We start from the raw sequence: 27,741 nt of genomic DNA, 5'->3' as shown, positions 1-27,741 counted from the left end.
TTGCATTTAAACAGAAACAGGTGAACTGATTAAACAGGAACCTAAAGCAGATGCGTAAAATCTTTCCATTCAAGACTGAATAGAGGTTTCCCTGGCGTGTGGTACAGACACCAAATTAAAGTGTATTTATGGCCCAAAAAGTGACACTGTAGAAATTACAGCTCAACATTGGAGAGTTATTCTCCAACATCAGTGACTTTCTTACCAACTCTCCAGAGCCAAAGATTATTTATCCAACTGCCACAGTCCTCCAGACTCCAAATGGCATGTGTAATTCCAGCTGCGTCCTCTCTGCTTCATATATCTTCACTGACAACAGAGATCTTGGCCACAAACCCAGCTGGTGACATGTGACTTAAAAGGGAATGCAGCACCCTCTTCTTCAGCTACAATAGGCTTCGTCTATAGTGCAGACAGTGCCCAAACCTGCATTCAATCCTGCCCCAGCCTTGGGCAGATGGAAAAGGACCTAAAGAGCCGTGGAAGGAATCCCACCCTCTTCTCCTTGCCCATCCCTCCCCGCATGGTGATGGAGCAAGGAGACCCAACTGCTTGTGGCTTCTTCTAGTGGCATTAAAGCTGAACAATTACTAAATAGCTTCTAATATGGTACTTAGCTTCCCTCCCTCTATCCCCTCTGGACACATAAATAATCCCTATTGACTCTGCAGAGTAATTCATCACTAATCTCCCCAGGACACCTCGGCTGATTTAACGCCAGCTTCACTTGCAGACATCAAGTGGCTTATTGTTTGGTCCTCTCAGAGAAAGACGTCTGCCTGACTCAGAACATGCCCGAGAGACATGCCGTCGTTTCGCATCAATCTCCCTTACAGACATCCAGCACTTTCTCATTTTTCTTCCTTAAAGATATCCATTGATTCAAGCTGGTGTTACCCCTTCCCCCTCCGCTGCAAGACCAACACAGTATACCCATCATTCAGCCGCCAACTCTCTCCAGAAAAGGAAAGAGCAACTCAGTTTACTGCTCCACTCCTGGGCAAGTACTGTTAGGTCTTGCTCAGCTTTCAAAGAAGTGCAGTCACCTACTGCCAGAGTACCATGAAGTTATTCAAAGTATGCTAACTTTTCCTACCAAGAGGATGTCATTCCCACTCTTCCTCTCTCCCTGGGAAAAGAAATCTCTCATCTTTAACCAAGATCATTTACCTTTTCAAAAAGGATTCTTGTGGTTCTTGTGACAGGAACTGGGATTGGCAGCCCCGGAGACTGACAAGCTCTTTTTACTCACAGAATAGGTATAGCAGCACGGAACTCCTCCTCCACACACACATTCTCACATGCCCCATTGAATCCTGACCTAGAGAGATGGCTGTAGGGTAAGAAGGAAGCTCATGTGCCATATGATCTTGGCTTTTACTGAAACTACCAGCCAAGGCTGGCACATGGTATGTTTTTGGGATGCGGATATTTGTCTTAAAGGAAATGGAAGGACTCCCTCTCCCCCACAACAGTCACCAAACTGCCATTCGATAATAGTGCCTGCTATTCACTGCCAAACCTGGCTGAATTTGAACTGGTGGCCACATCCCATGACTGATCCCCTGAGCTATCCCTATAATACACAAGAGTAAGCTAAACTGATACACTGATATAAGCCCGTTTACAAGTGTTCACACACACAGCTGCACCGTTTAACATCATCTCTTTTGTTAAGCCAGTGCAACTTGTGTGTGCAGACAAACCTTCCCAGTTACATGGAGAGAAAGTCCTAATTGCCTTCACTTCACTTTGCTTACAGAGAAATGTCACTCCTCTTTAACTGGGCTCCAACGAGTTATTTCCAGACAGAGGTTAATTACTTCATTCCAGGAAGATGGTAACCCCACCTGTTCCTGCTCAAGGAGAGAGATGCTCACTACCCTGTGTGGGAGGGACAAGGAGAAAATTTTTGGCTCCCTTTCACACTTAGGCTGATCCCAAGTGAAGCATGCAGAGGGGTTGAGCTAGTCTTGCTACTGCTTCTCCCAGCAGGGAGTGACTACACAACCTTCCAAAGCGACCTTCTCTCACAGCTGCCAGCACAGCCTGCTAGAGGTGAGGAGAGATGCTGCCATCACTGCTAGGTGATGCGGTTGCCATGGCAGGGGCTAGGAGTGCTCTGTGGGAGTGGTTCCATACCCAGTCCCCTTCATGTCTGGACTGAAGGGGTTGGAAGTGCTGAGAAGGCAGTACCATGTGGCAGACTGATGTGATACCCAACCCTAGAGTACATCTACACTGCAATAAAAGATGTGCTGCATGGCCATAGCTGGCCTGAGACAGCTGACTTGGGCTCGCAGGGCATAGTCTGTGGTGCTAAAAATTACAGGGTAGACGTTTGGGTTGGGTGGAACTCAGGCTCAGAGACCCACCTCCCCTCACATGGTTTCAGAGTCTGGCCTCCAGCCCCAGTGCAAACATCTGCAGTTCACCTCAGTTAAACCTGGGTGTATCTCTACCTATGGCACTTCTGTAGCACTCACCATGGTTCCTGTCCTCCAGGGATGTGCACTGATGACCAATTCCTGCACAGGAGCAACAGGCGTGAATGGCCCACTTGCATGCAACAGTCCCAGTGTAATAGTCTTTGCCAAGGCCTCAGCTAGGCCAGCTGACGAGTGGCACATAAGTACATGCTTTCAGTACAATGCTCCCTTAGTGTGAAAAACGTTATTCGCAATAACTGCCCATAGCCACGCTGATTCACAGAAATAAACAACGTAAGACACCTGGCCTGCACAGGACAAACACTACACAGAATTGTGCAAGGACACCATATTAAATCAGGGAATCCGAACACTTGGAACAGACAGAAAGAAAAGGTATAGGCAAAGGAGAACAGAGAAATTTCCAGCTGAGAGCTGAAAAGAGTTGATGAGGTCCAGAGGGACAGGCAGGCTGTTCCAGGCCACAGAAGTCTGACCAGAGACCTCTGACCTGGTGGACACTGGGGATATCAGGAAGATCGTGAGGGAGGCTGATTTCTGATGTGGCAGAAACTGGTGCATGTCAGAACCACCACAGAAGAAGCTGTTCTTGGACCTGGTGGGAGCCAGGACACACCAGAGAGAGTTGGTCCTGTGACCTGGCTCAAACGGGACGTACTGGAGGTACTGTGAGAGAAACTGACCTTGTGAAACATTCAGAGCAGCGTTTTGGATGCTTATCTGAGCCCTTCGCAGTTGGCTTATAGCTACCTGACATGGACTAGGGCTTGGATCTAGACTCATCAGGCTCCACAACATGAGTATTGCACCCACTGCACTGGAGAAAACCCCAAGGTTTCAGTGACGGTAAATGGCCGGGGGGGGGGGGGGGGAGAGAGTTTTCACGAGGAAGAGGATGAGGAGGAAGGTGACACTGAAGGACATTTACCAACTAATTTCCTCATCAACAGAAATCAACTAGCATTGCAATTTTCATCTCCTTTAATTTATCCCAGTTAATCCTTTCTGCCACAGTCTTGTTAAATATGAGAGAGATGGCTATTTCCCACTCCAGCTAGGTTTTGGCTTGTTGGGCCCTATGAAATATGAGCTCTGCCTGACCCTTTCTAACACAGTGTTAGTAAAACAAAATCATTCGAGCAGTTGGAAAAACCTCATACAGCTATTTTACTTTAAAGGACACGACAGTTTAGTGTAAACAAAGGGGGAATAAACTATGGGGATGTATGCACACTTACAGTCAATTGGAAACAGCTGTTGGAAAGTACTACAGCAACCTGAGAGTGGGATCTGCAACTTTGGATTTTAGGATTGCACAAATGCACTCTGTGTTTGCTTAGCATCTTTTTTAAAACAAACAAACAAACGAACACTTATTGCGTACGTCTGCGTGCGCATAAGATGCATTTCAAAGAGGGCAGGGAAAGCAACATGCTCATGGATTCCGATTCCCTTCCCTGATTGGAGAATTTCGCTTTCAAAGGCTTGGTGGAGGCTGGGAGGAAAGGATAAAGAAGCCGGGGAAGGAAGGAAACAGCAAAGGCATGATAAAATCCCTTGTAATTATTGTCTGCAATCAACCCGAAAAAGCCACATACTGCACTTGGAAGTAAATCTGACTATAGCCCGAGGAACAGAAAGGCATGAATTTAAAGGAACCTTTTGCCCAAAGATTTTTGCTTCTTTTGTCTTAAATGGGTATTGTGAGGTTGGGAGAGGATTATGGAGCTGTGAATTCTAAATAAAACAACAATTTGGGGGCACATTGTTAGGTCCTTACTCCCGCCTTTACTCAGGGAAAGCGCCCATTGTACGTTATAAAATTTTTATTTTATAGGCTATTTAATGCACATGGAAAATGCTGGGTTGATAGCCCTGGAGATGGGTGTTTCCTAGTTGCACAGAAAACACCGCAAGTGTCCCTCGCTACTGCTCTATCCATTAGGCTCAAATTTAACCTCCTCAAAGAAAGAAATGAGAGTTCATTCTCCATTTTCCATTCAGTCCTTGGCCTCTCTATTAAGACAATGGGGTCAGAATGTCATTGGCTGTGGGCACCACTTATCTTGAGATGTTGATAATGGGGAACAAGTCCCCATTTTGAATCCAAACTAGATCAGTAGCTACTCAAAGTCCCAAAGACCTTGGGAGGCAGGCCAGTCCTCGCTTACAGACAACCCCCCAACCTGAAGCAAATACTCACCAGCAACTACACACCACACCACAGAAACACCAACCCAGGAACCAATCCCTGTAGCAAACCTCGTTGCCTAGTCTGTCCCCATATCTACTCTGGCGACACCATCAGAGGACCCAACCACATCAGCCACACCATCAAGGGCTCATTCACCTGCACATCCACTAATGTTATATATGCCATCATGTGCCAGCAATGCCCCTCTGCCATGTACACTGGCCAAACCGGACAGTCCCTCCGCAAAAGAATAAATGGACACAAATCGGACATCAGGAATGGTAACATACATAAGCCAGTAAGTGAACACTTCAATCTCCCTGGTCATTCTATTACAGATTTAAAAGTCACTATCATTGAACAAAAAAACTTCAGAAACAGACTTCAAAGAGAAACAGCAGAACTAAAATTCATTTGCAAATTCAACACCATTAATCTGGGCTTGAATAGGGACTGGGAGTGGCTGGCTCATTACAGAAGCAGCTTTTCCTCTCCTGGAATTGACACCTCCTCATCTATTATTGGGAGTGGACTACATCCACCCTGATTGAATTGTCCCTGTCAACACTGGTTCTCCACTTGCGAAGTAACTCCCTGCTCTCCATGGGTACGTCTTCACTTACCGGAGGGTCCGGCGGCAGGCAATCAATGTTCTGGGATCGATTTGTCGCGTCTGGTTAAGACTCGATAAATCGATCCCGGATCGATCCTGGAAGTGCTCGCCGTCGACGCCGGTACTCCAGCTCGCCGAGAGGAGTACGCGGCATCGACGGGGGAGCCTTCCTGCCGCGTCTGGATCCGCCGTAAGTTCGGACTGAGGTACTTCGAATTCAGCTACGTTATTAACGTAGCTGAATTTGCGTACCTTAGTCCGAAGTGGGGGCTTAGTGGTGACCAGGGGCATGTGTCAGTATATAATGCCTGCATCTGTAACTTTCACTCTATGCATCCGAAGAAGTGAGGTTTTTACCCATGAAAGCTTATGCCCAAATAAATCTGTTAGTCTTTAAGGTGCCATCAGACTCCTTGTTGTTTTTGTAGATACAGACTAACACGACTACCCCCTGATACTCAAAGTCATGCTCATTTGATGATGGCTTGGTGGACCATGTGAAATGAGCTGATGGCGCTCAGCCTAAGTCCTAGAATACAAGTGTCCACATCTCAGAACCACTCCCCAAGGCCCATTTGCTAGCAGTTGGAAAAAAGAAGACACGGCTTGGAGAATGACCTCCGCTCTCACTCTTTCAGAGAATTTCCCCAGGTCAGGTCTGAGGCATATGATCAGGGCAGAACAAGGACTGGGGGGAAAAGCTAGTGCCCAAGCTGTTCTTGTTCTTTGGACAGAGACACAAATTCAGTCCCTAGAGCTTCACCCTGGTGCCTTTAACCAGGTTACAGTTAACTTAAATGTATGAAAAAGAAAGATGCGCAAACAACCCAAATCTCTTGTTGACAACCCAAGTAACAGGCTTTCACCCTGAGATCCTCTCCCATCAATATAAGATACATTCCACGTGCTTAAGAGAGCTAATCTGGGCCCCAGCGTGTCTCGCTGACATGCCGACTAATGTCACATAAGTAACTTAATGAGAACCTCAGTGGGTTTCACCAAACAATGGAAAGAACGGGCTCCATTTCTGCTGGTCTGGCTGCAGCTTTGCTTTTAACTGTTAGCTTGCTGGGGGGTGGGGATGGGGGTGAGGAATCCAACGCTTATTAACCTGCACTTCCTGCTGAGCAATGGAATGATTTTTTCTGAGTGCTGCCTCAAAAGCTGTCTCCACCCCAGTTGTTGACACTCCTCTCCTCTCTGGTAGCAAGGGGAGTCTTCTTCTGCAGAGCTTAGAACTGAACCAGACCTGTTGTTTAGCAACAGACCTGCAGCCTAGCCAAGAATGGTTGGCAAAGGACATGCAAGGTGTGCATATAGCCCAGATACACAGCATATGAGGACACACAGGTCATTGCAGGAGGATACGGAGGATGCAAAAACATCTGCTGGCATGTAATATCTAAAGTGTCTCCTGAGTGTCTCTCACATTCGCTGCCTTCCCCACAAAGGCAATAATAATGAAACAAAACAAAAAAAGTTGGGGGAGGGAGGGGCTGAAGAAAAATGTATTGGATCTGCCAGCATCCTTCAGGAGTCTGGTGTGCTCCCAAAGGGTTTCTCAGAGCAATATGCAGAGAAGAATGTGACAGAGAAACTGCTGCCAAATGACATATATGGTGCACCATTATGGGACAGCCCACGTACTGTTGACTGCACAGTGGCCACATTCCCCACATACACTTGTTTGTGTGCGTTTATGGCAGTTGAGAGTCTATCTACTTGCCTGTGTTTCAATATAGATCTGTGGAGTGCCTGTGTTTTGGATGGCCAGGTGTGTTTGCAAACCTGTAAATACATTCGGGTCTCCAGGAGTGGATGCAATTCCACGTAGGCAAGCGCTCATCTGGGTGTGGATACATCTGCATCTGTGTGCACATGCAGGTGTCCATGGTTGATCTCAGTGCGTATTTGGGTGTCCGTGTGTTGGGTCTATCTTTGCCTCTATGCACATTAACCATGCTATACACCGTGAGTTCATAGCTACTACACTTACTTGGAGAGGAGAATGACGCAATTCTGAGCCCTTCGGCCATCAATAACAGAAAGCTCTTTAACCTTCCGTGTGGACAAGTATAGGTCCTCAGTTGAGCCCATCTCTTTCTGCAAGTAACCAGACAGAAAAAATAATCAATGCCCTGTTTTTTCTTCCTCTTCTCTCTAGCCAACACCCACAGAATAAACCAAGTATATTAGGCAACAGCCCAGCCTAACCCACTAGCGCTGAACTGGTGGGGAGATTCATCCAGGAGGCAGAATAGGAGATAGGAAGTGCATCAACTTCTAAAGGAGGAGGGACTCAGACAGATTTTCAGCCCAATTCACTAGTCAAACAAATGCTGATCATTTGTTGTGCAGGATCATCCTAGCTTTCAGGCATTGGGCCCGATTCTGATCTCACTCCATCGTAAATCAGGAGTAACTCCATCAACAGAGTTACACTGGTGTAAAACCAATATGAGAGCAGAACCGGGTGCATTATGGTGCAGTGCACATGCATGTGTATATCCCCAGGAACACAGGTCTATTCAGAAGCCTGAATGGCCTCCAGGAGGAAGTGCCTGCAGTAGAGGTTGCCTAGCAGTACGGAAAGGTTGCATCCCAGTTGGAGGCAGTTGGATAAGAGTCCTTATATTGTCTCTTAACTATTGAGTTCACCATTGGAACACAGGCCTGCCAAATTCCCATTGAGCGAGGGATGCCAAGAAACACAGAGAAACGACATGATGAGTGGGATCCCTGGAGTCAGTCAGCTGTACTCGCCACACAAAAACGGGAACTAACGCTAATTTGATGTTCAGCAGGAGCATGCTCCATGCTGTCTCAGAGCCAGATTCTCCAGTCCACTGAGGGCCAGAAACTGACCCTGGAGAATTCCCCCTTAGGAGAATCTCCACAGGTGTGATGCTGGCAGAGGCAGCATAACCATCTCTGACATCAGCTGCCCTCCAGACCCCAGCGTAAGGCAAAGGAAAGGGTTGAGTCAGGGGGCAGGAAGGGGCATGCGGGAGCAGATTGGCACTAGTCCTGATCCTCCACTGGAGTCAGGTTAGGGAGCTTATGCCAGCAGCTGAGTAGCCCTTCCCTGCAGCTCTAGCTTCTGCAGGGCAGCTGAGGATAAGAGAGCGGCAACCAGCTCCCTGTAGTTGTCATTGTCCACTAGTAATGGAGAATTAACCAGGACTTGAGACCCAAAGATGCTTAGTGAGTCTGTTCTCCTCTCAAAGGGCTTGTGTGACTCTGAATATGGCTAATGGAAGCTCTGCACAGGCATGTCTAGAATAGACCTTTTTAAAGCTTTTCATCTCCAAACTACTTTAAAGGCCCTAGTTAGTACTCTCACATGGCAGAGAAATAACTGATGTGCCTATTTTAGGGACAGCCATAAGGGTAAGTCTCCCATTGGGAGTACTTCCCTTAGGCTCTTGTAAAAATCCTAACCTAAGAAACTTGCCTTGGGGAGTTGTTTCTACCACACAACCTTGTCCTTTATTGTCCCTTAACATGCTGAAAAATACCGAGCTGACCAAAACCATGTATCAGCTTCCCTTGGTGGCCAAGGTTCTTATAGGACTTTCTGGGAAGGGCAGTTCCCAGAGACTTGGTGACCAGGACTCATTATAGGACAGCAGGGACTAACTGCAGAACAAACCCATTTTCGAAAGCTATGCCTTCCTTTGAAGTGTTCTCTACTCTGATTTTATTTAAGGTGCCCGTAGTGCGATGAGTAGACAAGTGAGCCTGAACTTCTTCACTTCACGCGCACACACTTCTGTCTCTCCTCCTGGTCTTTGAGGACTATGAGCCTCCCAAAAAAGGTGGACTGAACCGGACTCCTCTCTCATCTACCTTCTCTGCTCTTCAATTGCCCTGAAGGGTCACTGGGAAACGACCTGAAACCTTCTTCCCAACTCAAGCCTCGGCATCTTCTTCCTGCCCCACAGACAGAAGCTCTTCTTTATTGACTGTTTTGTGGCTGGTGAAAGGGACCTGAAGTGACCGGCCTAGAGACTGAAGTCATCTCCAAAGCAGGTGTGGGCAGGTCAGTGTAAACTTTCCCCACAGTGCCCTACCGTGGTGTGTCACACACTGAACTGCAGAAAGCATTGCTACGGTTGAGGAGGACTTCACATTCTATGTCCCATTTGTTCCTTGGCCTCTCTGCTAAAAATGGTCAAGAAGGGGACCACAGAGCAAGCTATACTGATGAGTTTTCCATGATGTGGTCACCTGTCAGTAGAAAACAGACCAAGACCTCCACATTTTGCACAATTGAGTGAAAGGATGATGCTTGTGTTCAGCTTCCTCCCACCCCGGATGAATGCAAGTAGGGGAGCTGCTTGTACCTCCTCCCCACCCAGGCAGGATCTGGTGAAAATCGAGCACTAGATGAGCACAGGGCCCCTTATTTGCATGGTGCTGTGTGTTGTCTTTGGTCTGCACACCACAGGAGAATCTTGCAAGCCAATAGTTTGTTTTTAGGAGGCAGACAGTGGTACTCACCTGCTTACAGGAGGAAGGGTTAGTTAGCAGGTCCTATGCAGGCAGCAGCCGCAAATAACAGAGAAGGAAACATGCCAAACATTAGCCACAGAGATAAAGATACCAAGTTTAACAAAGAGGCAGATTTTAGCCATACACAGTTTTCTAAGAGAATAAAATTATTTGCAAGTAACATAGGCCCAGATTGTGAAAAGGTATTTAAGCACTGCTCTGCTCATGGAAAGTCAATGGTACTTGGGCCTTGCAACGCTGAGTGGCAAGTACCTTTAAAAATCTAGGCCACAGTCCTTCTCCAAAGAGCTGCCAAGGTTAACATTCCAGGCTCTGTTCTCCTCTCCTTATGCATGTGCATAGCTCCCCATTGTTAATCATAACTCATTGTCCTTCTAGAGCAACTTCCATCCAGAGATCTCAAGGCATTTTACAAACACTAAATAATTAAGGCTCACGACACCCTTCTGCAGTTGGTATTATCCCCATTTTATAGACAGGCAAACTAAAGCACAGAGAGCTCAAGTGATTTAGTCAACATCATACAGTCAGTGGCAGAGTCCGGAGAGGAGTCCAAGAGACCTGCCTCTTAGTCCAGTGCTCGTCCACTGGACGCAACCCTGCTTCTGCCCACAGCAGGAGATACACGTGCCAAGGGAGGGGAGAACAGATCCTTTTGTCTTTAAAAATAAAGAAGCAGTTTAACAAATGAAACTGGAAAAATATATTAAGACCATGTTAATAGCAGCAAAAGAAAGAAATGCCTTATTTACACGCTCACTTTCTGTTTCAAATGCAAAAGAGCAGAGATTTGCTTTGACATTTTTCTTCACAGATATTTGGATGAAGTTTAAAAGTCACGAACCCAGAGTAAACGCATAGTTGGCCAGAGTGGAGCATTTCCAACAATAAAAAGGAAGAAAAGACCAAGCGTGAATCAACTGGAAAAGTTCTGATCAGATTTTAATTCATGAGGAACTTTGGTTGCTTGTTAAAAATGGTGAGGACTTATTGATTGGAATCCAGTTTGCATTGGAATGCATGTAGATGAAAAAGGAAATATCATCATTTAAAGGAGCAACCAAGGAATATTTAAAGAAAAAAATGTGTAAAACTGAAGCCAAAGCTGGAATACAGTCAATAACCTTTAGTACAAAAACATACTATGGTATTCTACACTAATATATCTTACATCAGTGATACTGCAGTGTCTGGGGCTATTGTTATAAAGTACTATAGTATTTTTATAAGGATCAAAAGGACCATTCTGAGACTCCTGGAGGTCATTCTCAGAGGATGGCTCCACTCCAGTGGGAAGGGGTTAGGGTCAGGTTAGATTATGGTTGAACAGGCCAAACTGCTTTTCAGTGGTTGGTAATGCAGCCATAAATATTATGTTTCTAACTAAGAGTTGGCAGACAAGGACAGCCTCAGCTTTAGATTCTGGGGCCCAAAGGAGGCAAGACTTTGGAAGGCCTTTCCTAGTGATGAAGCTCCAATGTTTACTTCTTGATGTCATGTGTTGATGCAACATCACTGCATTGTGATGGTGTCTTGCTGCTGTTATGGCTGCTAACACGTATAGATGGCAACTGCCTGTTTCAGCACGGATTCAGGGTTCCCCTCAGAGCTGTGGTTATTGCAAATGTCTAAAGCCAGCCATGGACAAGGAATGAATTTCATGTACTTTAGTCTGACTAAACTGGATTCTTACGGAGGAGTAAATACCTTAGGAGGATATTTTGGGGGTCTTTTATCATGCAAATAATCTGCCTAATCTGAACATCCCAAGATTAGGACAGTTCTGGTCAGTCAGTAATCCTAGCAACCCCACTGAAATATCAAGATATTTGAGGGGTAAAATGAGGACCAAAGTGCAACATTCTCATCATATAATGGAACCTCGAAAGCTTCCAAATTGGGATGCTCATCTAGACACCTTTAGGTTAGTGAATCGGAACAGTTCTACTAATCCTGCTTTTATGACGGCTGGAGATACGGTGCCCAGGTTAGTTCTTTACTGGAATCAGTTTGCCAATGCCTGATAATAGAGGTCTGAAACCTAGTGTAGACTCAGTGGTATCGGCTAAAGATGGAAAGGGAAGCCTTGACTAAACTCCTTATGTTTGTACCATTAAATCAGACTGTGCAAGTTATTTTAATATGTTTATAATTTAACACTGGATGAAAAATTACAAGAGAAGAGTGAGAGAACAAAGCTAGCTAAATCTCACTTGGTAATTCTGCAACACTATAGGGGGCAATATTTAAGCATCAAAATAGCGTCTAGCTATCATTTCCGTGTCTGTCTTCAAACTCAGGAGCAATGGCCTGATTCTGCAGTGTTGCAAGAAAGTTTCCCCGAACACATTCCAAACGCTAGAGAAATCTGGGGGAGGGAAGGAGGTAGAAGTACAGCCCCGTTCCTGCTGAATCTCATTCCTGGGAAGCAGACAGATTGTAGGTGACTCGCTTTCCAAGAATAGGAGGAGGGGGGAAAAAGACCTTCTAATAAATGGCTGCTATTAGAGTATGATGTTAGTGTCATAATCTGTAACTTGGACAGTTTCTGTAACTCAGCCAGTTTGGCCAATATGTTGTTTGGAAAAAAGCAAAAGCAAAACCCAGCTAATTCTGCTCACATAGCTCAATACTCTGTAGCTGCCCAGAGTTTTACCCGGGAGGAATAAGAAGGAAAAAAAAGACAGAAAGAGATTAGGAGCACTGAATACAAAGTTCAAGAGCTTTACAGAAGCTAGCTGCTGCTCAGATCAAATCAGAGCACTACCTGCTGGGATCTGTAGTATCCAAGGGCTACACATTTGGATCAAATATCAAGGCAACAGCACGCTATACTTTGGCCAACGGTTCCCTACCCACCTCCCCACTCTTGTGCTTTTCTAGGGAGCACCAAACTCTCAAGCAGAAGTAACCTCCTATTGGTTTCTCCCCACCCCCACTGGTGCCAGTGAAGGGTCCAGTCACTAATGTGTCCCATCCTGATCCAGAGTTTCAAGAAATTCAAGGCCTGCAATGCTGGGGGAAAAGAGCCCCACCCTTACCTGGTGTCTTTGATAAGCAGAGAACATTTTTTCAAAATCCTCCAGATCCAGCACCCTGAAAGCCTTTAAGTCATCGATTTCATGCCAGATTGTGCCATGGATCTTCTCCTACAACCCAAAAGAGAAAAATCATACGTTCAGGAGACAAACCACAGTGAAAACTTGTAGCTAAGCACATCCAATTCCAGAAAGGCAGACCCAACTATTGTATCCACTCAGCACAGCACAGGATGCTGCTGTCATTTGGGGGGCATGTTTTGTTTCTGGAAGACATAGTTTTCTAGTCCAAAGAGAAACATTAATACAAATTAATGGGGCTGGTTTTTTAATCTGGGCATTTTGCAATTTGCATTACATCAATTCCCCTTTAAAAATGCCACTTTCCAAGACTAGAATACCTCATCGCAGATACCACTCAAGATCCCATGGGTACATTTCCTTCCAACAGTGGCAATTGCTGCAGATGAACATGGTCATGTTGCAGCAGGGTTGTCGTCATGAGAAGGAAATTTAACAAGGACTCTAATGTGTGGGAAATCCCAGACACAATTCTCTCCAGCTTCACAAGACCTTGCTGCAAACCTTAACTGGGTGTGGAATACACCCTGCATGGATATCAAGGAGTCTTCAAGGTTTTCCCTCCAAGTGACTCTCTCCCAATCTTTAAAGTCAAATCATCTCCTATTGGATGGGCTCCCCTGTCAACACCAGAAGATACCCACAGGTCTCAAACAGATGTGATCCGTATCCCAACCTCTCAAACAGCAGCACTGACAGTCACAATGGTGAAGGCAACATGAGGTAGGGCAGACCTCCCCCATCCAGTAGGTGGTTACCATGAAAGAGGGAGTCACCAACATGGGGGAAGCCAGATGCCCTCTCACAACTACATACTCTCCACTGTCACAAGGAAGCTTTTGAAAGCCTTTGAATTTTAAGGCCAGCTGTCAGCTAGCAGAAGGATTGTTGTTGTTTCTTGCAGTCTCAGCAGAGGCACCATGGACTGAACAGCCCCTGGAGACTGAACTACCTTCTCCTCCCCATAAGTCGTCCCGCCAGGGCAATAGCACTCCACTGAGGTGAAAAAAGATCAGACTACATAATAAGATAGAAATATAAAGGAACTGGGAGAAATCTCAGAGGTGAAGGTGCTGCAAACCAGCCCAGCAAGGGGGTCTTGTGGACAGCAAGTAAGGAAAGCCAATGAAACTGCCCCCAACAGGATCTAACTCTGAAGTACCTAAGGTGCACCCATGCAGCAAAGTGTGTTAACACATCATTATAGGAACTAATTAGGAACAGGTTCCACTTCCCATTCACACTCATCAGAGGAGCAAGAGAAATGTAAGCCACAAGGCTCAAGGAAGCTGGAAAAACACCTGACGTGGGGACCAAAAAAAAGGGGAGGGGGGCTGAAGTGTCTGGAGGAAATTCCTAACAAGGTGGGAAGGTGCAAAGCAAAACCAACACCTTCCTCTCTTGAGGCAGCTCGTGGATGCATAAACAGAGGGAGGAAAAGCAGTGTGAGTGAGGGAGAGTCATCACAGCCCAGGAAAACCTCCTGTGTGGAGTAGAACCCAGAATCTAATAGGCTCACCAATAGTTTTGTGACTTTTTCTACATCCAGGGTGGTCCTTTCCAGCCACTGCAAAGTCACAATCATAGTCATGACATTTGCCAAGTTTTGGTGCTTGTCTGGAACTTTAGGATCTACAAAAACAGGCTGGAAAGTGCATGAGAACTAACTTTGTCTGGATGCTTCTGGCTGAGACTGGAAATGGAATCCAGGAATGGGAGAACATGAAAATTAGCTTTGGTTCCTAAACCCTGAGGTTTGGGCTGCTTGTTATTTCAGCCAGTTCATCCCATTCTAGTGGCAAGGTCCAAATCATAGAATCATAGAATCATAGAATATCAGAGTTGGAAGGGACCTCAAGAGGTCATCTAGTCCAACCCCCTGCTCAAAGCAGGACCAATTCCCAGCTAAATCATCCCAGCCAGGGCTTTGTCAAGCCGGGCCTTAAAAACCTCCAAGGAAGGAGACTCCACCACCTCCCTAGGTAACGCATTCCAGTGTTTCACCACCCTCCTAGTGAAATAGTTTTTCCTGAGGTCCAGGTTGGATATCAGGAAAAACTATTTCACTAGGAGGGTGGTGAAACACTGGAATGCGTTACCTAGGGAGGTGGTGGAGTCTCCTTCCTTGGAGGTTTTTAAGGCCCAGCTTGACAAAGCCCTGGCTGGGATGATTTAGCTGGGAATTGGTCCTGCTTTGAGCAGGGGGTTGGACTAGATGACCTCTTGAGGTCCCTTCCAACTCTGATATTCTATGATTCTATGATTTGGACCTTGCCACTAGAATGGAATGAACTGGCTGAAACAACAAGCAGCCCAAACCTCAGGGTTTAGGAACCAAAGCTAATTTTCATGTTCTCCCATTCCTGGATTCCATTTCCAGTCTCAACCAGAAGCATCCAGACAAAGTTAGTTCTCATGCACTTTCCAGCCTGTTTTTGTAGATCCTAAAGTTCCAGACAAGCACCAAAACTTCTTGATGTTTCTCTGAGCTCTCAACCCTTTCTGAGTCACCCCATCACTAGCTAGATGTGTAGCTGTACTATCTGGGGTGGGTGAGTCTTTCTGGAAAAGCCCTAAACCCACAGACGGCTCTAGTTATTTTGCTGCCCCAAGCACTGCAGTCAGATGGCTTTCGGCGGCATGCCTGCGGGAGGTCCGCTGGTAACGCGGATTCGGTGGCATGCCTGCGGGAGGCCAGTCCCACACCTTCGGCATACCCGCCACCGAATTGCCGCTGAAACCGTGGGACCAGCGGACCTCCCGCAGGCATGCCGCTGAAGGCAGCCTGACTGCCACCCTCATGGCGATTGGCAGGCCACCCCCCATGGCTTGCCGCCCCAGGCATGCGCTTGGTGCGCTAGTGCCTTGAGCCGCCCCTGCCTAGACCCCATCAAAATGATAAGCACTGAGAAAAGTTGTGTGGCACATGTTGTGTAAAGTGAAAGTCTGGATGTAACCAAAACAGCTGCTCAAACTCTGTTGATCTAAATACCAGGCTGGAAATCTGTAATGGGAGCAAGATTTCCTTGTGGCTAGAAGGATCATGGGAGGGAGGTAATTCTCACTAGATTTCTGATCTGCCTGGGAACAAGAACTACAAAGGGAGCACCAAAGCAAGTTTCCCCTGTCATGTGCTCCCCCAGAAAAAAATAAAAAAGCAAGCAAACAGAAAGTTACCCCTACTTTTTCTGATTTCAGAAGACATTTGTGCCAGGTATTCTCTTAGATAAGCTGGTTTGCCCATTTCTTGGTTTTATATTACTCAAACCTATACAGACACATCCAGGCTGGGACAGTCTATGTCATGAACAAAAGAACTTCAATCCCAGACAGCCCAGCTTAAGTGCTGAAGAAGTATACCAGTTAAGGAAATCCCTTATGCAGAGAGGTGCGGGCAGAACAGCCTTCAGTACACAGAGTGCACACACGGAGGGGCTGTCCCTTCCATTCTTGTGTTGAGACTGACCCTTAAAAAGCTGCAGAGGGCTGCTAGACAATTTCTTCTGTTGCGCTCTTGCTGCTTGGCTGATAGTTTCTTGTCATTGGCCAGAGAGACTGAGCATTTTAAGAGAAACAGACTCACATAGTGTGGTTGCTATGATAAATGATTCCCTTGGCTCCATAAAAATATTTATGGTCCCTAACTAGCAATTTAAAAATAAAAAATTCTTTACTTCTTTTTTTAATTGTTACAAGCCTGCCAAGCTCTGTGGTTTCTCTGCTTTGCACAAGTCTTGGCCTACACTGAGAAACTAAACCCAGGAACTACATTTCCCAGGGTCCCCTAGTGATTAGCTAAGAAATGCCGGGAAGTGGTGTAGTTTGAGAAACATGGGATTAGTCAGGATGAGTCATAATGAAACGTTTGCTCTACTGAGATGGGCTTTTGGTACATTATATTTATAACCTTCCTGCAGTCACTTCATTTCCACACTTGCGTGTTTGAAATGCAGCACAGTCTGCTGTATGCCCAGAGGGTTATGAAGATGACAAAGCAAGGGGCTGCACAGGGCAGGTGTCCATACAGCCTTGTCTTCTGTTGGCTGCCACCTGTTTCCAAGTCATCAAACTCCATCATGCATCAACATAACTTCACAGCATGAGTGAGCCATGACTTCGCTTTGGGAGGCTCCAGACACATTCAGGAATCTCTAGTTCTCCTACAAGTCAAGAGAAACCTGTGAAAATTGTGAATGTCCAGTGAATTTTAGGGCAGGCAACCACTAGATGCATGCAAACTATTCACAACCGAAAGGTGAAACTGCTTGAAATTTGATTTTTTTCACATTTCATTGCGAGCTTGAAAATGTGATGAAAAATGGATTTTTCCCCTCTTAATAATGGATCCCTTTACCCATGTAAACAAACCTATTTTGAGGAAAATGTAGCTTCAATTTTTTTTTGGAGGGGAGGCCTGGTTTTGATTGACAACAGCTACTTTGTCCCGTTTCATTGCAAAGCAAAATCTGAGACACAAAGAACCACCTGAGACAACAGTGAACATTTCAGGGGGAGATGTTGCAATCCGATCTCCCCACGTAGTTCTGTAACAGGGTGGCCACCTCCACAGTGCCCTCTCATGGCCTGGGGTGGCTCTGCAGCAGCCCTGTCTCAGTTTCTCATTTTCAGCCTGCTTCAGCAGCTGCCGGAGGGGCTTGCTATTGTAACTTGGGCCTCTGGCTAAAGCCTTAACACAAGTCCTTCCCTTCCTGGGAAATAGAGTTCCTTTGTTTGTTTTTGAAATTGGACAAAGTCTTTGCCCCAGTCTCAAACTAGTCCATGACCTCCTTCCCAAGGGGTTGGTCTTCTCTCTAATTCTTCTGCCCACCCTCTCAGCTTGGCTTTCAGCCCTTCCCTAGCTCCTCCTTTTCCATATTTCCTCTCAGCCCCTCCTGGGCTTCTCTGAGTTGCTGCCTGCTCTTTCCTGAAGAGCCACCCCCTAATGCCTGCTTATCTGGGGTCTTTCACAGGCCTCTGCCTGCCTTGTCTTTTCTTCTGGCCCTCACAACCTTTCTGCAGCCATCTGCTACCAACACTTCCCTTTTTCCACAGGCCGCTCGGCTAGGTCAGGTTGAGTTACATGACTCACAGGTCACATGACCTTCATTTTTCCCACCTGGGGAGGAGAGCCGGCTGTGTCACAGATGGGGTGGAGACCCATCTCCCTTTAAAAAGGCCAGTCCCCAGTGGGTAGGATCCCCTCACTCTGGGACCCATTTGGGGATCACTCTTTTGGCTATGGCATTCATACTGATTTAAGGAACGGTCTACTGAAGAATGTCTCAGCACCTTGCATGTCACTTTCTGTAGGAAGGAAGAATCTCCACTGATTTCAGTAGTAGCTCATGAACAATGTTCCCACAGAACAGAGCTCTCCAAGAAATTACAGTGTCCCCATCGAAGCAGGACACTCAAGGGTTCTACCCTGAGAATATTTGTGCAAAACAACTGTTTTTTCCATCAATATTAATAACCTGTAATGAAGTGTATTTTTGCCATTTTCCACCAGCAACTACAACTTTTCACAAGGAAATCCCACCGTGTTGTCACGAATCCACCACAAGTGGAAATTTATCATTTTCACAGCAGCAACAGTTTCATGTTTTTGTGGAAAAATTCAACCTCAGGAGCTACTGATAGCTCATCTCAATTGATTGGCCTCTTACAATTGGTATGCGTACTTCCACCTTTTCATGTTCTCTGTATGTATAAATATCTTCTGTGTGTGTGTTTCACTCTATGCATCTGAAGAAGTGGGCTGTAGCCCACAAAAGCTTATGCTGAAATAAATTTGCTAGTCTCTAAGGTGCCACAAGTACTCCTGTTCTTTTTGCGGATACAGACTAACACGGCTGCTACTTTGAAACCTGTGGTTGATATGTGATTTTTTTTCACTCTATGTGCAAAGTTATTTGCACGACTCTTTTCATACAAGAGAGGTTGTGGTATATGCAGAATAAAAGCCTTCCTGATGAGGCAATCTCAGCACAGCTCCTGCTGGGTTTGGCTCTAGAGAAACTCATTTGGTAGAGCCACTACTGGCAGTTGGAGGACTCCTAACTGGGCAAGTCCATTTGATAGTATCTGGCCAGCAGGTAACAGGAACATATGTAGGCAAGTAAACCAGTTACTCTGGTAGTTTCAAATGAATTTACTAGTACTTATTATGAAGATAAAGAGATAAGAGAGTTCAAATCCACATCTGGACTCAAACTTTCAGGTTGTTTAGATCTGGTTCATATTTTGAACTAATAGCAAATATCCAGTCCCAGACATAGGCCTTGTATAAAACCCAGGATGGAATGATCTGGTGGGGGAAGCAACCCCCATTTTCAGTCTAGGAGCAAAGAAAGAAATCTTCCTGGGAGTTCACAATGGCCACACTGCAATGCTTAGTGTCTCTTCCCCATCCCTTTTAAAACCAGTAGCTTCCAACAAACAGTATTGCAGTACTGGAATGGAGCTGCGGCATGGAAGGCATTAACTAGAGCTCAGTCTATGGTATCAAAGTCTCTTTGACACCAGTCATCAATTCAGAACTAAGCTAATAGAGATTGTGCGTCTCAGGGTGAATTAATGAGTCATTGTTCGTGAGCTGGTGCAGTTTCCTCAAAGCACAAACATCTTTCAGCTGAGCGCTGGGTGAGTTCCCTTTCCCGGAGTGCCCATGAGAATTGTGGGATGCGATTAATTATTGCCAAGTGCTTAGATAACAAGAGTTAGAAAGCAGCTCAGCATTCTCATAATGCACAATAGATGGGCACCTTCCTTCCCAAGCCAATGTTAATGCTGGTGAATGGGGCGGGATCAGCTGCCCTGGATGTCACTCTCCTCTGTGGAGCCACAGAAGTGGTACAACACAGACCATACACGTTTCCGGCACATGAACACACAGTGCCTCAGCCAACGTAGGCCTCTCAGGGCCCACAATAAGGGCAGAAGGGGATTTTACTCTGTACGGCCAATTCAGCACTGAGTCTCTGTACTGAGCCCAGCAGCCTTTAAAAACAAGGGAACAAAAACAACCTTTGTGGCAAATTTACATTTCTCAAGACATTTGCAGAGGACCTGTGATTTTCCCCTCCCCTCTCCATTTCCATTCACTCCAGCACCCACAAAGTTGCTAACTGCTCCTTCTGGAGCCTGTCAACTCTCCTCCCTGTTTTGTCCAGAGGGGATGGGCTGCTCCCCATAGAATTAGAAGCCCCAAACCTTGACCCTCATTCACTTCAAAACATGCTATGGTCCAAGAGATCATCAAGTCCCTTCATCAGCTCTTGGGGTAGGAAGGAAGGTCTTGTAGTTAAGGTGCAGGCTTGGAATCAGGAGATCGGGATTCTATCCTTGTTTCTGCCACAGACGCCACATGTAACCTTGTGCAAAGCACTTAAACGTTTTTTTCTGTCTTTTGCCTGTCTTGTCTATTTAGATCATAAGGGTAGGGCCTGTCTCCATATATATGTACAGTAGCTAGCATAATGGGTCCCGGATCTTGACTGGGGAATCAAGGTGCTACTGTGATACAAATAATAAACCATTTCTATGCCCCAGCTTCCCCATTTGTAAAATAGAGATACCACCTCCTACAAGGTGGATTGATTGTGAGGCTTAATAAATTAGTATTTGTGGGGTGCTTAGAGACTGCAGGGATGAGCATAGAAATGCCAACAAATAAGTAAAACTAAAGATGATCCCATTAAACCAGCCTTGGTCTGGCTTGACTCTGGGTTCTGAGGGTAGGATTAAAACCCATAAGTTACTCCCCACAGCAATGAGCAGAGAGGAAGTGCCCAGTAGCGGCTTGGGGAACCCACCAGCTCTGAGGGAGATGGCTCAAACATGTTCCTCTCCCTTTTAGTGAGGAACATCAACTTATGGGGCACATTTTGTCACAGCAAACAACCGTCCCAGCTACCCTCCAACTGACGGCACCACAATCTCTGGGATCCATGGAGAGCTCACTAAGTCAAAACACGAACACTGACAAATGCTCCCATAGGAACATCCTGCCCCCTACACCTCCCCAAACTATTCCACATTCCCCAAAATAGCATCTTTTACCCACCTCACTGCCCAGCCCTTCAATTTTATTAGCACAGCTGCCTCCACTCCTAACCAGAGGGCAGGATAAGCCTGTGGTTACTGTGCACTAAACAGAAACACCTGTGCCTCTCATTTTTTAAAAATATATGTATTGTTGTTATTTCTTTTCTTCAGCGCACTAAGTCCCATGTTCTAAAAAGGAAAATAAATCCCCACTCTTACATTCTCTCCCACACCCCCACGTGGCCCTGACAGACAAGCACAGACGGTGCAGCAAATATTTCACTTCGTTTTATTTTAAAGAAAAGGAGAGAGAGTGAATTCTTGTGGCATTCCAGAGGTCCCCAGACACTCATTCCAAATGCCTGAGTTGGGCCCCGGGTGAGTTTCAGTCTAAAAAAGAACGTGGGTTTCTAGGCAGCTATCCAAATTCAACACAGACACTTTTTTTATCTGTGAAAAAAAAACACCCAAAAGAGAAGGGAAGAAAAAAAATCCAGCAGGAGGGGGAGAAGCAGAGGGGTGGGAGTGGCTGCAGGGGTGGCAGAAAAGGGGCGAGCTGTGCAACAGTCAATTTGAATTCTTTTCCGTTTCTCACTGCCCCGTCTCTTAGGAATTCTCCCACCAAGAGGGAGAGTAAAGGCAATAAGCTGCAAGTCTAACTGTGAGAGGGGCAGAGGTGGGTTCACGTACAGCCATGACGACATGAGTGATGACAGTGACGGGCTGCTGTCTCCTCTGAGAGGCTGCCCCTGCCAGAGTAACGTAGGCTAATTTAGAAGTCAACTCCGCAACATCTGCCCTATGCTCTGCCCACAACATGCTATCTGGTCACACAATAGGGATGCTCTTGTTCCCTGATGGGAGTCTGTAGAACTAGCTCTAGGTGTTAGCCAAGGAGACACCTGGTTCTGGTTTATGTCATGAGATCCACTGTGGCTGCTCTCGTAGTTATAGATACACCTGGATCTGATGCAGGAAAGTCTAGGCTGTGCCTTGCTCATGATAATGCAGGCCATTGGGATGAGGTTCATTGCGGAAGAGAGACACGAAGGCATCAACTTCTCACACCCTGAACGTCTCCCCACTGGCACCAGCCAACCCGCAGTAATGCCTGACTAGGGCAGATGGGGTGCTGCAGTGTCTTACCTCGCTCAGTTTGGCCCAGTTGAAGGATTTCAGTGGGTGGGAAGGCTGTGGGATAGATTTCTTCCTCAGGCTGGTCCCGCTGCTGCTGAAGGTGGTTGTGGGAGGGGGCATCATCCCCATGCTGAAAAAAGGAGGGGCTCCAGGTGGGGGAGGTGGCCCTCCTGGTGGAGGTGGCGGAGCAGGTGGAGGGGGACAGAATGGGAGTGGAGGTGGCAGCGGGGGCAAACACTCCATCATCAGAGAGGAGGGCAAAGCTAATGGGCCCCCAGGAGGGGGTGGCGGAGTGGGTGTGAAGGAAATGCCACCTCCTTGCTGGAAAACAAAAGAATAAGCAAAGGATGTTTAAAATGTACAGTAACTCCATGTTGCCAACTGTTGTGATTCTCTCTCACAATATTTGGTGTTTTTCTTAAAGCCCCAGATTGCAGAGTTTTGTGATAAGGGAGAATCTCAGCTTTCATTTGAAAGTCAAAAAGTAAGTTTCTAGCCCTTGTGGTAACAGAAAAGAACTTGAAAATATGACCCTTAAAATGCTCAAAAACACAGAGCCAGTATAGAAGGCAAAATGTATTTTTCTTCTGATCCCATGAATTTTGGGGCGCTTACTCATAATTTTTGAAATAATGAATACGTGCCAACTAACCTCACTAGCACAAAGACAGGAGGGAAGCCCCCATCCATAGTGACTAGCTTCTAAGGGCTGCATTTGGGCTCCCGGAGGCTGAGGCACGCTGGGAGTGAGGAAGGCGCTGCACCAGGCAGGAGGTAGCTACTGGAAAGGTTAGGCCTGCAGAGTGCAGAAGCAGCCGCAGACCCTCCAGAGGCGCCACAAGGAGCATTTGTCACCTCCATTTCCTATACCTGTATAACTGGTGACGTTTGCATTCCTCCACCATCTCTGGGGGTGAGGGGCAAACACGCTCCATTTGGGGGTTTCAACACAAATTATGGACATCTGCCACATTGTGGGAAGGGACATGCACCCCTCAGCTTTTTGTGCATGGTTAAATGAAGAGGGCGATTACAAAAAAAGAATGGGACAGACTATCTATAGACATGTGGGCATTGACCCCTGTATATTTTACCAGGGCACATACCCTGGACCCTAATGCAGGTCTATGCAGCCTTTATGCTGCAATCAGAGGTGTGATTGCGTCATGGGCTGGCATATCTGTGCTAGCTTCAATTAAGCGAGAACAGCTACAAATAGCTCTGGCGATGCAGCAGCACAGGCTAGCAATGCAAGTACGCACCCAAGAGTCTCAGTGTGCTTGTACAAACTATGCTGAAGCCCATGCTACCATGCCTTCACTGCTATTTTTAGCCATGCTAGCATGGGTAAAGCTAGTGCAGGTACGTCTATCCATGCTGCAATCAGACTTCCGATTGCAGCGCAGACCTATCCTAAGCCTCCAGCTTTGCAGCTATATACTCAGACTCCCTTGGTATGGGGGGCAGACACAATTCATCGTTATTGTGCCTTTGCGCATTATTCATTCGCTTCTGTGGGTTAAAGGATGAGAAGAAAAGTCTCAGCCTCATACCGAGAACTCATTGAATTGAGCTACCAGGTCTGTCATTTGGTCCCGGGTCTGGCGCAGTTCCAAGGATTCTTTCTGCAGCTTGTCCTTCATCTTGTTCAATGTTTTCATCATTTCATCTTTCTCTTGGGTCTTTATCTCACATTCTCTTTCCTTCTTTTCCAGTCTGCTCATCAGCTCTGTGTGTTCTACAGAGAGAATGAGGAAGCATGACTGATTAAACAAAACCCATGAAAGCTCTAAGGAGATGTAAGCTAGATTGAGATAAATAATGCAAACTGGTGCTGGTGGGGAGTTATAACCAGGAGCAATGGGATGAAACTGGGCCAAGGAATATGTAGACTGATTTTCAGCATGTATTACTTGACAGAGGCTTCTTCGGCTGTCGAAAAATCACCTATGAAAATTTGTGGAAGCCCCATCACTTGAGCCGTTTAAACTAGACTAGAGAAGGCATTGGGAAATATACTACTAGGACCAAACAAGCATTGTCCCATGGGGATATGGACCGGAGGATCAAAAAGGTCATCTCTATCTCTACTGTCTATCATTGTGTGGTTAAATCAGGACATCTCCCTCAGTTCTTCAAACAGAGAGAGACCACATACCTTTTCTGAATTTCTCCGCCTGATCCCTCCACTGTTTCACTTCATTCTCATTCACCAGCCTGAAAGATGAAACCAGATTATTTATGGTCTATTCTGAGCCATCCAGCCCTGTGGGCAACTAGCCACAATGAAAGATGACTGGAAAAGACAACTTGCTGAATTGTAGTATTACCATACTGGATCAGATCACTGGCCTATCTAGTTCAGTATCCTGCTCCCCACAGTAGCCAATACCTGATGATGATATAATTGGCCCTTAATGTGTCTGCATTATTATTTAATGCTATACATGGGGTGGGGGGGATCCTTCCTGATCCCTTTTGTGGTAAGTGGATGTCCTGACAGTATGACATCTATTTACTTTTATCACAGCCCTCGTGGCTAAAATTACTACTACTGCTGGTCACAAATTATCCTGACCCTTTTTTAAGTTGTAGGTGGCCTTTTTATTTCACTTTTGCAGTTGTGTGTTTGTTTCTTGGAGAGAGGCTGGCTACATTTTAGATAATATATCAATTGCCAGACAATGTCAATACCTCAGACCGCCATGGCCATTTCTCACTAGTGAAAGAAAATACTCAGGAGAAGGAGTGATTGTATAGGCAACAGAAGGAGCAACTATGAAAAAAAGACCAGGTGCAAGGTCTACAATGAGGTCCCATGTTGGGATGGAGAGAAGGAAGTCAACTACAGTGTATTTTTCAAAACAGCTAATGAGAAATTAGCTCTGGCTCACAGAAGGCACTGTATAATTTTTAATAGAATAGAATTTAGTTCTATATAGGAGTTTATACTCAAAGTATTGCAAAGCACTTTACAGTGTCTAGACCAGAGGTTTTCCACCCGTAGCTCATGGGCCGTGAGTGGCCCCCAGAGGTCACTGCAAAATCGAATGGTTTGGCAGTGGAAGGTACAGTGCAGCACAAGGAATGGGTGCACGGGAGGAGTTGAGTGGAGGGATGGCTCATGTGACCACCTCTCTCACATGAAGCAGCTCACAGAGTGAAATAACTGGAGAATCATTGGCCAAAACCGCATGTGGGTGAGGGAGGAAGCAGATATTTTATGGAGAGGTAAAAATTATTTATGCTATTTGGCTGCTGATTTTATGTTATTTGAAATCTTCCTGAATTAACCCAAAGCCATGGATGAAGAAGATCTAAGTAGAGCTGGTCAAGTTTAAGAAAATGTCAATGAAACTTTCATCAACACTTTGAAAAAAACAAAAAACAATTTTGTTAACATTTCATGACTTTTCTTCCTTGATTTTCCACCAGCTCTATAGCTAACAGAACTCAAAGAGCACAGGAAAGTAAAACATACCCTGGAAAATAAGGAACAGATTAAGCTACAGTTTGGAAAGCAATTAACTAGAAAATTTATAACAGCTTACAATAAAATATAATCTAGATGTAAGCTCCTCAGTGCAGGGACCTGGTATTTTTTTTAAGTGCCATTTACAACTAAAGTGCTGGATAACAGAATTAAGTAAGAATAATTAACACAATTTACATCTTAATGATGTTCTTGACATTGAAGTTGTCCAGTGGAGCTATATCTGGATCATCCCCTTTCTCATCCTGAAGAACGATTTGTTGTAGTATCCTGTCTAACAGCTGCCACTGCTGGAAATGTCCCCCATTCCGCTTATCTGCAGGGAGAAATACCAATGTACAAGGGTTACTATTAACATCTGAAGATGCTTGGAATCCCTGTATTCCCCAGACAACAGGCCAATGTTCCTCGCTTTCTTTCTACCCATCTTAACAAAATGAGGGGGGGGGAGACTTTGTCCCATCGCAGGTAAATTATAGAACATCGGTCCTGGTTCCGCATAGTCTTGCGCCTTATATTGTCATTTACACTTGAGCAACAAGGGTGTAAAATCCTATCAAATCAGACTAGTAGGAAAAGTGCATGCACAATCATGCACCTAATTTGCACATTCAAATTCCATGATTTCTACTGCAGATCAGGTAAGTGTGTGCAGAAATGCACCTACAGAGGTGTCTCCATAGGTCAGAGTTGTGACTTTGCTACTTGCTGGGGGCTGATTTTTTTTGGGGGGGATGGGGGGTTGGTATCTAGATACCACAGTGCCCAGGCATTTTACAAATATTTATATTTACAATTTGCATGCTCAGCTATCTGTAATTCAATTCAATACAACTTTGTGGACATAAGCTATAAAAAAAGTTATCAATGTGTTTAAAAAAACAAAAGCCTGATCCCTCTGGTATGCATTGAAGGAGCCAGGATCCATCTTGGATAGGAATGCACACAGTGTACACACAACAGCAGGAAATGCACTGCAGGATTGGCCCAATGGATTTCAAAGTCTGGCCCTTTAAAAGCTGTTTTTACTAAATACTTCAAAACTGCTGAACTGTGCCTCTAACCCAACAACATTCCTATCAAGATTAGCCCTGCTCTGGTAGCACATTCTGGGCTCAACCTGAGCCCCAAAGCATATGTGCTGTCTTGTACCACATTAAAGAATTGACTGTCCTACAACTGCTAGGTGGGTGACTGTACTTTTAAATCCAGCAGGCGCCCAATAATGCTCTGCATGTAGCCTCTTGGATAGACATCAGGAGGGTTACCCCCACCTTCCTTGCTAAGCTCCTCAGTCTCATTGCTCAAGCCTGGGTGAAATTTACTAAAACCACTCCCCAGGACTCTTTCCTAAAAGGACTGGGTTAAACAGTTGTATAACGATCTTGCTAAAGGCTCTTTCCTGGCCACTACCCTTTGAAAGCATCAATCAGTAATTACCAATTGATTATTTAATCAAATAACTTTAAGAACCCATTCATATCATATCATACCCTCCAAAAAGAAAATGCTCATTTGGTTTTCTGGTTAGGGTCTGAGAGCCTGATGCATTGCCATGAGACAGCAGCCCAAAGACATGCTTATTGGGGGATTTCCCATCAATGGGCAACAAAGGTTTTATTTTATTTTATTTTTTAATTCCTTATTGCATTGTGATAAAATTCAAAATGGCACCCACTCCTGGGCGTTCCCAGACCCAGAGCATAAGAGTTCTGTCTCTCTCCTTTGAAACTTTTAATTTAAATGTAAACCCCCCAAAAGCTTGGTTTGTGACAAGTTGGGAGGCCCCCAGCTTCTTAATTTTGTTTGCAAGTGCAGAGAGTTAAGATGCCACTTGTTAGCTTGCAACCTTCCAAAATCCACTGGTTGGGGTCAGTGTCAAATCCTAGCTCCTTCACCCACAATGTCTGAACAAGCCTCTGCTGTATCAGAAAGTGCATTCCCTCCTGTGAGCCATTGGCCCTTTCTTATATCAAGGCTCCCCACTCCCCTCTGCCCCAGGAAGCAGGGATGTACTCACAAGGCATCTGCAAGCAATGCTGAAGGACTGATAGCAAATAGGGATAAGCGTCCGTGTGCTTCAATCTCTTCTTGATCATCTCGAACATCTGAGAGGCGCTTTTTGTATCAATGTGAATCTGGAGTAGGCAGAGAAATAACGTGAGAGAGGGGAA

The 27,741-nt window shown here is 45.7% G+C and overlaps 1 protein-coding gene across 14 annotated transcripts in view; it reads right to left on the bottom strand.

Moving 5' to 3' along the window:
• Positions 1–27,741, bottom strand: part of DAAM2 (dishevelled associated activator of morphogenesis 2) — a 243,033-nt gene that overhangs the window by 29,182 nt on the left and 186,110 nt on the right. For 11 of the 14 annotated variants that reach the window (XR_010599842.1, XR_010599841.1, XR_006174048.2 and 8 more), the window contains 8 exons: positions 27,588–27,705; positions 25,745–25,883; positions 24,233–24,291; positions 23,628–23,812; positions 22,084–22,395; positions 12,814–12,921; positions 9,761–9,793; positions 7,254–7,360 (listed from right to left, as the gene is read on the bottom strand). Coding sequence is in view for 11 of the 14 variants with exons in the window: in XM_005289498.5 (XP_005289555.1) it covers positions 7,254–7,360; positions 9,761–9,793; positions 12,814–12,921; positions 22,084–22,395; positions 23,628–23,812; positions 24,233–24,291; positions 25,745–25,883; positions 27,588–27,705 (1,061 nt within the window). In the remaining 3 variants the exon portion in view is untranslated. The remainder of the gene's footprint in view (positions 1–7,253; positions 7,361–9,760; positions 9,794–12,813; positions 12,922–22,083; positions 22,396–23,627; positions 23,813–24,232; positions 24,292–25,744; positions 25,884–27,587; positions 27,706–27,741) is intronic. The other 3 variants (XM_065589271.1, XM_065589270.1, XM_024111364.3) reach the window with 1 other exon arrangement.

Source organism: Chrysemys picta, chromosome 3 (assembly GCF_011386835.1).
Source record: "Chrysemys picta bellii isolate R12L10 chromosome 3, ASM1138683v2, whole genome shotgun sequence".
In the NCBI taxonomy this organism is placed as follows: domain Eukaryota; kingdom Metazoa; phylum Chordata; order Testudines; family Emydidae; genus Chrysemys; species Chrysemys picta.
This window is presented reverse-complemented; position numbering and strand designations above follow the sequence as displayed.